Source organism: Lithobates pipiens, unplaced genomic scaffold, assembly GCF_037356315.1.
Source record: "Lithobates pipiens isolate NorthernLeopardFrog02 unplaced genomic scaffold, aLitPip1_a1.2 Scaffold_22, whole genome shotgun sequence".
Lineage (NCBI taxonomy): Eukaryota > Metazoa > Chordata > Amphibia > Anura > Ranidae > Lithobates > Lithobates pipiens.
In genome coordinates this window covers 253,687,543-253,700,090 of record NW_027507784.1, presented here as the reverse complement: position 1 = coordinate 253,700,090, position 12,548 = coordinate 253,687,543, and the positions used below count along the sequence as shown (strand labels likewise).

Here is a 12,548-nt window from a genome sequence, read left to right as displayed (position 1 = left end):
TCTATTAGATCCCTTTGTCCCAGCTCCCTTGCTCTCGCAAATAAAAAAATCTCAATATCTAAAAATGGGTACAACATAAGCCTGCTGAACCATATGTGAACATAACAAATACATTGCTAAAGTGATTTCAGGCCCAATTCACTAAGCTAACATGCATGCTTTAGTTATCATAATTATTTTTATAATCTCATTGTGTAATATCTTAGGGAAATGAGCCTAAAATATATCCAGTTGGCCACTAACATACTTTATATTGACACACCAACTTTCCTGATTGTATATAACTTACAAAAAGAAATAAGAATAAAACATTCAAAGAAACAGCGAATATATATTAAGCTATTATTTTAATAAATAAAGTAATCATATCAGATTACATTTTAAACTATATGCACATCATGAAATTGTTCCCAAAAAACATGTAAACAAGTTAACTTTCCGTGCAAAAATATCAATTAAAGCATATTTTAACCCAAAAACAAAAATATAATGTATTGCATCTTACCACTCATTAGATGTGGTGGCTGCTATGGTTTTGCTTTTTAGCTTTTTTTGATTTATGTTTACCTGCTGATCCTGCCAGTAACACACTTCCTGACTTAAGGTGGCTACACTCCTCCACTCTATCTATGGAGAAACACTGTAGCCAACATTAGACAGCAGTATTACCAACCAGTTGAGAGAGGAGTGTTAGATGGACTAGTAGATTTATACGGACTTTACAATTTAAAGCCAAACTATAGCTAACATTTTTTAAGCAGTTATAGAAACAGTTCTTTCCTTTTGGGATAATGTTTTTACATAAATTAATAAAAGCAAACCATTGTAAGCACCCCTGTTATCATTAGATCTTAGCCCTTAACTGGAGTTGCTGTGTATAGTATCCAGTTTATATCTTCTGCTTGTTCAGTTAAGCTTTAAAAAATTTAAGAAATAAGCTGATTGGTTGCCATGCACAGCTGTCCCAGATTATGTTTCAGTCTTTGTAAATTCCCTTCTTTGCTTTTTAAAGGATGTTGAAAATAACAGACTTACTGACAGAATCAACAGGTAATAAATCCTGGGCGATGCAGAAAATCAAGAACTGCTGTGTTAATGCCATTGACAAACTGCATCATACGTGTCATCATACTAGATCAAATAACCCCAGAGGAACCCTTGAAATAATTTTCAGATCCCTTTAGGAACAATTTATTGGTGGCCGGTGGGAAAATGCCCTCTACACTGGTGGCTAATGGGAAGGATGCCATCTTTACAGACAACTAAAAAAGATTATTGGTGTCAAACAGCTGGCTCTGCCAAGTTGCATTTACCATTGGCCTATGCAGGCACAGCCAAATGGGAGGGCAATCAACCACAGCTCATGTAACCCCTCTGCAAACTCTGAAGGAACCCTGGCTGAGAATGGATGGACTAGATGAATATCTCGTTTTCATTGATCAGCTCCTTTTTGTAATTTAGAAAACCCCTAAATCATGTTTGATGGGCTTGATTAGAGGTCATTTGTGATTGAATATTTACCAGTCAATCCACACGTTTGCAATTAGCATTTTAAAGCTGATTGCAAGGTATGGCAATTTTTACATACTTACATTGGCCTAGCTTGGACCAATGTAAGTATGTATGTGCCATACCAGTGGGATCCCCTTGGAAGCTGGAAATCACTGTAGTAGGCACAGCTACAACAGTGATCTCCAGTTGGGTCCCGTGACAAGCAGCTGCACGGCTGCTTACTGAAAACTAGGGTTGTCCTAATACCAATGCTGTGCATACTACAGTGATTTCCAGCTTCCAAGGGGATCCCACTGGTATGGCACATACATAGTATCGGTATCAGGACTGATACCGAGCATTTGCATGAGTACTTGTACTTGCACAAATGCTTCCGATGCCTTATCTGATACCTGGTCGACAGGCAGAGTCAGTGGGTGGACGGAGATGGCGGGTCTTCTGCTGCCCTGTACCTGAGACATCAGAGGCAGACATCAGACATCAGAGAGAGAAAAAGGAACATGAGGGAGAGAGAAATCAGAGAGAGAGAGAGAGAGAGAGAGAGAGACATCAGAGAAAGAGACAACAGAGAGAGAGAGACATCAGAGAAAGACAATAGAGAGAGAGGCATCAGAGAGAGAGACATCAGAGAGAGTAAAAGACATACGAGAGAGAGAGAGAGAGAGACATCAGAGAAAGAGACATCAGAAAGAGAGACAACAGAGAGAGTCGGCGGTGGCTGAACATCCCAACGCACATCTTGGTACACCCTGCACTCGGCTGTAGTAAGCCAGCAGCGGACATCTTGTTACACCCAGCCCAGCTGGGTGTAACAAGATGTCTGCTGCTACTTACTTCGGCAGGGTGTACCAAGATGGCCGTCACAGCAAGCATTTCAAAAATACATCCTTTCCTCATGTCGTTTATTGCTGCATTTCAGTGCCAGCCACCTGTCAGTGCCCATAAGTGCCACCTATCAGTGCCATCTATCAGTGTCTATAAATGCCGTCTATCAGTGCCATTTATCAGTGCCCATAAGTGCCACCTATCAGTGCCACCTATCAGTTCCTATCAGTCAGTGCTAGCCATCAGTCAGCACCACCTATCAGTGCCCATAAGTGCCACCTATCAGTGCCATTTATCAGAGCTCATCAGTGCCACCTATCAGTCCCCATCAGTCAGCGCCACCTATCAGTGCCCATCAGTCAAACTGTCACATGACATACAAAGAAAAGTATCGTAATCGGTATCGGCAAGTACTTGAAAAAAGTATCGGTACTTGTACTCCGTCTTAGAAAAGTGGTATCGGGACAACCCTACTGAAAACAGGAGGTGGTCTGCTTGGCACGAGCACCATTCAGAGAACCCTTTCCATTGGATAAAGTGGAGATTGTGACATCGCCACCCCGCCTCTCCACATCATCCACTCAGAGAACGCTTGTATACATTGAGGGGATACAACACGTGCAGTGCTAGTGACCCCTGTGTTGACAGTACAGTGCGGTAGCCGCTCGGCACGGGACTAGAAGCTGAAAAAAATCATTGGAGTAGCGGTAACTACTACAGTGATTTCCAGCGGGACCCGACAGGTGTAGCAATACATACATAAGGTACTTACTTACATTGACCCAAGCTGGACTCATCTAACTATGTACAAATTGCCCTGTCTGGAATTCATCTTTAAGGCAAAATGCATAGTGAGATCTATTCCATTATAGCCAATAACACTGAAGAAAATTTAACAGGGGCATTAACGATAATGGCACAGAACTTAAAATATATTTTGCATGCAGTTTATGTCAAATCATCAATATAAACAAGTATAAGACCTATTTTTGTGGGCTTTTATCTTCAGAATAAGAATGCCTTGAATTATAATTTTTACCCCCCCACAAATTTTGCTGTCACAGTCATTGCCTAGCTTTCTGTTGCTGCTTAGCCCCCTTTTTTGCATCTTGTTTTCCTATGCCCGACTCCCATTGCATCTGTTCAATAGTTTTGTTGCTGATCCTCATGTCTAGCCTGCTGCCTGGATTTCATTGCCATGTCCATAGCGTTTGTTGCATAGTTTCGTTGCTGTTCCTCATATTCAGCCTGCTGTCTGGCTCTCATGACCATCTCCATAGCATTTGATGGTCCAGTGTTGTGCCGTGGTGGTTGCTCCTTGTACATAGACTGATGCTTGGAGCTCATTGCCCTCTCTATAGCACTTGGTTCTACAATGTAGCTTGGTTGGTCTGTATCACGTTCAGCTTGTTGCCTTGCCATCTTAATTTGAGCCATTGTACTGGAATCACTTGGTGTTTTTCTGTTCAATGGTGGGGAGTCCCCTTCTTGTTCTGCTTGTTGCCTTGCCCTCATAGCTAATGCCAAGGCACTGGAGACACCACTACTTTGAGGAAACTCTGATTCAGTTTCTATGGGGAAGAAAAGTGCATGTTTGTTAGGGAATGCCACAGAAAAAAATTAGGAACCACACTCACAAATGAGGTATGATAAAAAATAGAAATGTGCAACTAAAAATATGTTTCAAGACCTGAGCCAAAGGACTTGATGCTAACACTCTCTACTCCCCACTCACATGCATATGCATTCTGGGATATATGCTTTGGTTTGCTTTCCAGATTGTGAATACATTTCAAGTAATTACATTCTGTTAAGTTGATGGTAAATGCTCCACCAGCAAAATAATAGTGAGTATTGCATTCTTATTTTTTTGAAGAATACTTTAAAAGTGTCTTCAGCAGTCAACTAATGCCTGGTACACACAGGCAGTTTTTTGTTCAACCCAGTGGGCTAAACGAAAAAAAACCAACAACAACATGAGGAGCTTGCTGTACTAACTATGTGATGTTAGTACAGCAACATCCCCGCTGAGATTTTTTTTTTTGAGTGGGGACTGCACCTCTGCCAGAAAACACCAGCCAGCACTGCTAGCCATTGCTGATCAGGACAGGCTTCTGTACACACTGGCCAAATGGTGGGCAGTTCCTGTTGAACCGGCCGATACAAGCCAATTTTCGGTTAGTGTGTACCAGCCCGAGTGTCAGTGAGAAGCACTGACACCTTTATCTTATAAAAGCACATACTGTATAATGTGAATTAAGTTTTAGGTATATACATACACTTTTTTACAGGTATGGTAAAATTGACTTTGTAATTCTAAATTATTATAGGCGCAAGCTCCTAGTTCTACCACTTCAGCATACTTTTTACTTTTTTTTCATCATGTCTGGATACTGTGAAAAAGACAAATAGGAGAGGAACGGTGCCTTCTAAGTGCAGTAAAACCGTGAATTTTAATAAAAAATGTCTTAAAATGAATACACTCACAAAAGTGGTACATAGGTGGGCATGTAATAATCTCAGCGTCCGCTAGTCGCCGTCAGAGAGGAGAGGCCATCAGCTGTAATTCCGGCAGAGGAATAGGTGATATGGATGGTCTCAAGTCCAGAAACACTGATGGACACGATGTTTCCGGTTGTCGTGGAGCGCAAACACTAGACACCAGCGCTGACGGAGATCGGCGTCACTTCCGGGTTAGCGGGGAGGAGCTCCCGTTTGGGACATGCGTGTCCCTTCTTCAGGCTTTGTGGTGGCCATATTAAGTAAGGTTTTTATATACCCCCTAGGTCACATGGTCATTCCCAGCAACATGAGAAACAGGAAGTCACAGGAGGAGCTATATATGAAAACAACGCTAATAGTGATGGTAGATATAGAGCAAGGGGGTAGAGACTATTATTATACATGAAGATGCCTACATAAAAATAACAAAGATGTCCAAATTATTGAAAAGTTGTAAAAAGGAGGGGAATGTCAAGTAAAATAAAAATAAGTGGAGATAAATCTTAAAATAAGAATAAAGATAATGATACAAATAAGTGAAAGAATCCATAAGAGAAATAAGAGTATAGATTATTAATTATGTTTAATGCGAATGATGGCGTGGACATTTCTAATTTTATTTTCATTTTGATTGTGGGGAACATTTAGACGTTATTACTATTATTGTAATTATGATTGATAAATTATATGAAAATAAATAATGGTTGTGTTTTAAAAGGGCTGAAATGAACTGTCATGAAGATAAAACAGAAACTGTCGTAAAATGAAAAACAATAAATAAATAAATTATATATATATATATATATATATATATATATATATATATATATATATATATATATATATATATATATATAAATATAATTTATAATAATCAAGATAAATAATCAAAATTGGGAGAGAAAAAAATGACAACCGACAGGTGGTCATCAGGCTGACCGACAAAGGAGGCATAGTTGTTTTAAATAGTGATGATTACTTTATGGAAGCAAATACATTACTGTCTGATACATCTACATACAAAAAACTCCCCTCAGACCCTTTGTTTAACTTTCTACCAGACGCACATGATTTGGTTAATAGGGCCTCTAAGGATGGCATCATTACCAAATCTGAGGCATCCTTTTTAATACATGACTTTTACAAGAGACCCTACTTTTATCACCTACCCAAGGTGCACAAGAATCCCCTCAACCTTCCAGGCAGACCAATTGTGGCGGCCATGGAGAGCATCACCAGTTATTTTTCCATTTACTTGGATCATTTTCTTCAACCCATCGTTAGCAACCTCCCATCATATATCAAAGACAACATACACCTACTCAAGACGCTACCACAATACACTTGGGAACCAGCGTACCGTTGGTTATCACTTGATGTGGTATCGCTTTATACCTCCATCCCCCACACAGTGGGTCTACACGCGGGAAAACATTACCTTGACTCTGATCCCCAGCTTAATCCACGTCAGGCAAAATTCCTGTTGTAGATACTCAAATTCTGCCTTACACATAATTATTTCGAGTTCAACAGCCAGTTCTATATCCAAACTAAAGGCACGGCGATGGGGGCAAATTTTGCCCCCAGCTATGCCAACCTAATGATGGGGTTGTGGGAAGATAAATTTATCCATTCCAACAACCCCTATACCTCCCACGTGGTCTTTTTCTGCCATTATAGTGATGATGTGGTGATCATCTGGGATGGCCCCGACACCCTTATCCCAGAGTTCCTGCAATACTGCAACGACAATAGTATGGGATTGTGCTTTACCTCAGTTACTGACAGCGATAAGCTCTCCTTTCTAGATCTAGAACTGTTCCACCAGGAAACCACCATCTGTGTGCAGAATTACATCAAACCTTCTACTGGAAATTCCTATTTACACTTCACGAGTGGTCACCACCCCCGTTGGATCAACAACATCCCTAAAAGCCTAGCTTATCTCAACAAAGATGATAGTGTCCACAAAGAACCACCATCCCCCGTTCCATTAGGTTTATCACACAGTTCCATAATAAATTCAAAAGCATGGAAAGTATTTTTCACAGACACTGGCCCATTCTGAAAGAAGATCCCTACCTCAAAACTGTTGTTACTGACCGTCCTCTCATCACCTACAGGAGAGCCAAAAACATTAAGGCTCAACTAGCACCCAGCAAGCTGAAACCTCCTCGTTCTACCACTACTGCTCTCACATCCTTTTTCAATATTAGAGGAATGTACCAGTGCAAGAAGCCTCTATGCCTTACGTGTCCTTACATAACGTACAGAAAGAAAGACTTCTCTCACAATGGCAAACAACATCAAATATCTGATTTTTTTCACTTGTTCTTCCGAATTCGTGATTTATTGCCTCACTTGCCTCTGTGACCTTCTATATGTCGGCTGCACCATCCGGACTTTACGCAAGCGGTTTGGGGAACACCGAAATCTGATTGAATTAGGCAGGGACAAACACAGTGTGCTCAGACATTTCCTTGAAGTTCATGATCAATCCACTACAGGCCTACGAGTGTGGGTGTTGGAATCCATACCCAAAACCCTCCCTCCAGTTGAACGTTACAAAAAACTCTGCGAGAGGGAAAATTATTGGATTTATTTTTTGGACACTTTATCCCTTGGAGGGTTGAATAAAACCATTGAAATAAATACTCTGTTATAAATTATATCATTCAGAATACTAATATAATATATATTTCATGTACTTAGTCATTTACAGTTAATCCCTTTTTTTCTCACAATTTTGATTATTTATCTTGATTATTATCATCAATTATATATATATATATATATTTTTTTTTTTTTCTTTCATTTTAAGCCAGTTTCTGTTTTATCTTCACGACAGTTCATTTCAGCCCTTTTAAAACACAATCATTATTTAAAACACAACCATTATTTATTTTAATATAATTGATCCCTCATAATTACAATAATACTAATAACGTCTAAAAAGTTCCCCACAATCAAAATGAAAATAAAATTAGAAATGTCCACACCATCATTCGCATTAAACATAATTAATAATCTATACTCCACCACATCCTTATTTCTCTCATGGATTCTTTCACTTATTCGTATCATTATCTTTATTCTTATTCTTATTTTTATATTTATGTAGCACCGTCTCCTGAAGAGCACGCACTATGTGTTTTTGAAATTTAAAGTTACACCTAAACTGCGATTTGGTTTGGGTATTATTATTCCAAATTTAGACCTCAGCATCAGTCTGACTGGACTATGGGGTGTTCGGCCTGGCCATAGGGGGCGCTGTCTCTTTTGGTAGGCATGGAAACACAGTCTGGTTGGGTGCTTTAAGGTTACTTTCTTTCTGAGCCAGCCCAGTGGGAGTGTCAGTCTTGCTGTGTCTTCTGGGAGAGGGTACTTAAGATGCGGATGTCACGTGGTTCGAGGTTCCGGTCCAGAATTATGTTCTCACTCCATGGTCCTGGTCCTCCTGACCAGCCCTCAGAAGCCCTCATGGCCTTGGCTGTGGATCTATCCACTTCCGAGTCTGGGGGCTGGCTAGCCCGAGGCGCAGTAACTGGAAGGAGGGTTTCAAGGGGGTCCGGTGCCGTCTCGGCTTTGGTGAGGCCCAGCAACTGAAAACGCAACCAAGGGAGGACTCTTCAGAAGAGGGCGGCGCACAAGGCTGGCTGCTCAGCAAGAGCCTGGAAGTTAAGCTGGAAAGGACACCAAGTGAATCCACACTCGTACGATATCGCCGGACCGGCTGCAAGTTATTGGTACTGTATGAGAGTTCTCTAATTTCATCCTTCAGTTACAACCAAGTCTGTGAGAGAGACTTTTCATTCTAAGTACTACAACCAAGTCTGTGGCAGAGACTTTGCTTTGTTCGAATAACCTGTCGGTTGCTAAATTCACCAAAAGGGGATTTATCCGATAGTTGTAATATCCAGCTGCGAATGGCTATTCCCTGGATTGCATAGAGAGAGACAATCAAGTGTCAGCAGTTCCAAAAGTACCTGAGCTTTTCTACCTATACCATCTATTCCCTAATGAGAGACTGTTTTGTTCAACGTTTTTTTTTGCAAATAAAAATCCCTAAAGTGGATCAAGTGTCAGTCTCTGCAGTTCATTGGGCCATCTACCTCGGGAAACCCCTAGACGCACACGTGGTGAAGAAGGTAACGGTAAGCCCAAAAATAATCAGCCGCTCCTTCACGGGTCAGTGCTACATTTATCTCCACTTATTTTTATTTTACTTGACATTCCCCTCCTTTTTACCATTTTTCAATAATTTGGACATATACATCTTAGTTATTTTTATGTATGTATCTTCATGTATCATAATAATCTCTCCCCCATTGCTCTATATCTACCATCACTATTAGTGTTGTTTTCATATATAGCTCCTCCTGTGACTGCCTGTTTCTCATGTTACTATGGGAATGACCATGTGACCTAGGGGGTATAGCAAGACCTTACTTAATATGGCCGCCACAAAGCCTGAAGAAGGGACACGTATGTCCCGAAGGCAAGCTCCTCTCTGCTAACCCGGACATGACACCGATCTCCGTTAACGCTCGTATCCATCGGTGTTTCCGGACCTGGAACCATCCACATCACCTATTCCTCTGCCGGAATTACAGCTGATGGCCTCTCCTCTCTGACGGTGACTAGCGGATGCTGAGATTATTAAATGCCCACCTATGTATCGCTTTTCTGAGTGTATTGATTATAAGAATTTTTTTTATTAAAATTCACGGTTTCACTGCACTTAGAAGGCGCCATTCCTCTCCTATTTGTCTTTTTCAGAGCACTTTTTACATTTCTACTCAGAACTGGCAGCCCCCTATGGACAGGTTCTTTTTAAACTATTTACCATATAACCTAATACTTTATGGATATTACTGACTGTATCAGCCTATTATGGTTAATACTATTTATATTTTATGTTTATTCCTATTTAACAGTATATGAGTTTGTTTACCAGTCATATTCAGAGTGCGCCGCATTACCTTTTGTTTTTTTATGTCTGGATACTTTTACAGCAGATGGGGAAGATAAGGTAGGAAGGCCTGTACATGGCTGCTTCAAAGAGTCATTCGTTTCTGTGGGACAAAAAAGATCTAGTGCCCTATTCCATCTCTGCAGGCTGTGGAGTAGTAGACTGTACAGTATATAGAGCATCTTTTGGAAAAAAACTGTCTCTCATTCACGTGTATTAACAGTGCCATGACTGCTCCATACAGCTCTGTATACACAAGTCTCTTGAGTAAAGCTGGCCATACACTTACATACAGTAGTGGGCTGAACAAATAAAAACTCAGATTCCTCCATCCATCATGTTTGTGTGGCTAGAGGAATCCACCCCTCTTGGGACATTTTATTCTGACTGCGGTACTTAAACTACAAAAGTTTTCAAGCATTTCCCTTCAACAGAAGTCAATGAACTTCTGTTGAGCAGGGACGGCCACCTGCTGATCGAAAAAATTCCATCAATCTGGTCCCTACTGAACCAATGTATGGCCAGGTTAGGAATTTCTAGCCAAGTAGTTTATGTAACTTACCATTAGCAAACTCTGTGTCTTGAGATTCATGTACAGACTGAATCTAGAAAATAATAACATATTCAAAACAGTTGATAATGTCCACCATACAAATGTTAGTAGCTATGGTAAGTATGTAACAAATGATGCATGTAGATTCTGAACTCCCCTCCTGTACTAGAAAGTGACCTGGATCAGCATGACATGTGAGAAGCTTGTACCTCTTATTTGTCAGCAATAGTAACTCATGTGATTTTGTACCCAGTAGTTTTCATTGATGAATTCTAAGGACATATTAAAACTGTACCTGCCTGCTCCATGGTAAAAAAATCTACCTTTTTCTATTTGCTAATTAAAAGTAATACAACTGGTTGTGTATGGCTGAACAAACACAATATAAGCAGCTGATGGATTACTGCTGTGCATTGCTGCACCCCAGAAATTGGAGAATTCTGAATTTCAGAAATTCAAAATTTCAGAAATTCAAAAATTCAGAAATTCAAAAATTCAAAATGAGGAAATTCTAAAATTCAAAACTAGGAAATTTGAAAATTCAAATATTTGGAAATGTTAAAATCCAAAAATAACAATGAAAATCTGAACATTCAAAAGAATGAAAATCTGAAAACTCGAAAACCCATAAATCTGAAATAACTAACTAATAATAAATATTCAATTATAGGTATTGGAATTTTCTTTCAAATTTGGCTGTTAGTGAACGTAACGAGTACGAATTTATCCGAAGTTACAAATTATCTGAAATAACGAATGCCGTATCTAAAACAAATGGAATGTAATGATCTAATAATAATAACAATTTTATTATTATTATTATTTATTATTAATTTGTTCCATTCCATTTGTTTAGATGCGGCATTCGTTGTAACTTCAGATAAATTTGTATTCGTTACGTTCACAAACAGCCAAATTTGAAAGGAAATTCCAAATACCTATAATTTAATCAGTAGTTATTCTTAGTTATTATTTATATTTTATTTTTTTCAGATTTCTGAAATTTGGAATTCAAAAATTTGGAATTCGAAATTCAGAACTGGAAATTCGGAAATTTGAAAATGTGGAAATTCAGAATTCATAAATTCAGAATTTATAAATTCTGAATTGTCATGTGACTAAACAAAAGACAGCTGGAAAACTAGTATGCATAATACAAAGTTTTTCAAATGTATTGTGTGTGGGGTTGGGGTGTAGGGGGGCATTACTGACCACCCCTTCAAATCTCCCCACATCAGTGCTAGTACTGCAGTCAGCAAATGCTTTCAGAGCTCTACTGTGACCTTATCACAGAGGAGAGCATTGTGTTTTTAGCACCTCAGACACCCTATCTAAGGCTATCAAGACCCCCACATGCTGGCAGAGTGAACCATTGGATCAGGGAAGAATCTTTGGCTCAGCTCGAAGTATTCTCTACTTCAAAAGTATTTCTGCCAGTACTCAGGGTACAAATACCATCAAGGGGCCACAAGTGGAAGTAATGAAAGACTTTCATTTTTGAAAAATTATCCTTTGTGCTGAGGTTTATGTGTTGCTGTAAGACTCTTATCTGTACCACTGTAAAAAGGGCATATTATGTGAGTCCGGGGACAACATAATATGTGTGTAATATATATGCGAGTAGGCTCAGATTCTTCTAAACCACACCCAATATAAGAATTGTAACCACGCCCACTTTTCACATGCTAAGTGCACAGCAGTGCCTAATGTCCCTGAGACGTTCCACTTTCTCAAGTTCTAAAGATGGGCTGTATGGTGGTTGTCTGGAAAATTGGGGGCAATCACAGTGGGATCAGGGCTGGTGCAAGAACTTTTGAAACCCTAGGCGAAACCTCATTTTGCCACCCATTGGCTCCACCCCTGACTCCACCCCCTTTGCCCTGCCCATGTGACAGTAGGTGGCACTATACAGGAAGCATCGGCTCTGCCAGGAAGGGGAGGGTGTGTCATATAGGCTGTACAGAGCACCTTAATTTCTAATGGTGGCACTGTCTGGCACTGGTAATTTTCAATCACTTACAAACATTTTTTGGCATGCTAGGCTCAAAAGGTTGCCTACCCTTGCTTACTACATATGTTTGTTTTGTTTTGTTGCACATGTTTACTACAGAATATAGCAGCTTACTTTACTCTGCATCATGTCATTCATAAAAAGGAAAGGCATGCAATGGCTCTTTGTAACTA

The 12,548-nt window shown here is 39.8% G+C and overlaps 1 protein-coding gene across 2 annotated transcripts in view; it reads right to left on the bottom strand.

Annotated features, from left to right (window-relative positions):
* Positions 1 to 328: 328 nt before the first annotated feature.
* Positions 329 to 12,548, bottom strand: part of TMC5 (transmembrane channel like 5) — a 319,514-nt gene continuing 307,294 nt past the window's right edge. For both annotated transcript variants that reach the window (XM_077448949.1, XM_077448948.1), the window contains 2 exons: positions 10,374 to 10,416; positions 329 to 3,908 (listed from right to left, as the gene is read on the bottom strand). In XM_077448949.1, coding sequence (XP_077305075.1) covers positions 3,481 to 3,908; positions 10,374 to 10,416 — 471 coding nt within the window. In that variant the 3' untranslated portion in view covers positions 329 to 3,480. The remainder of the gene's footprint in view (positions 3,909 to 10,373; positions 10,417 to 12,548) is intronic.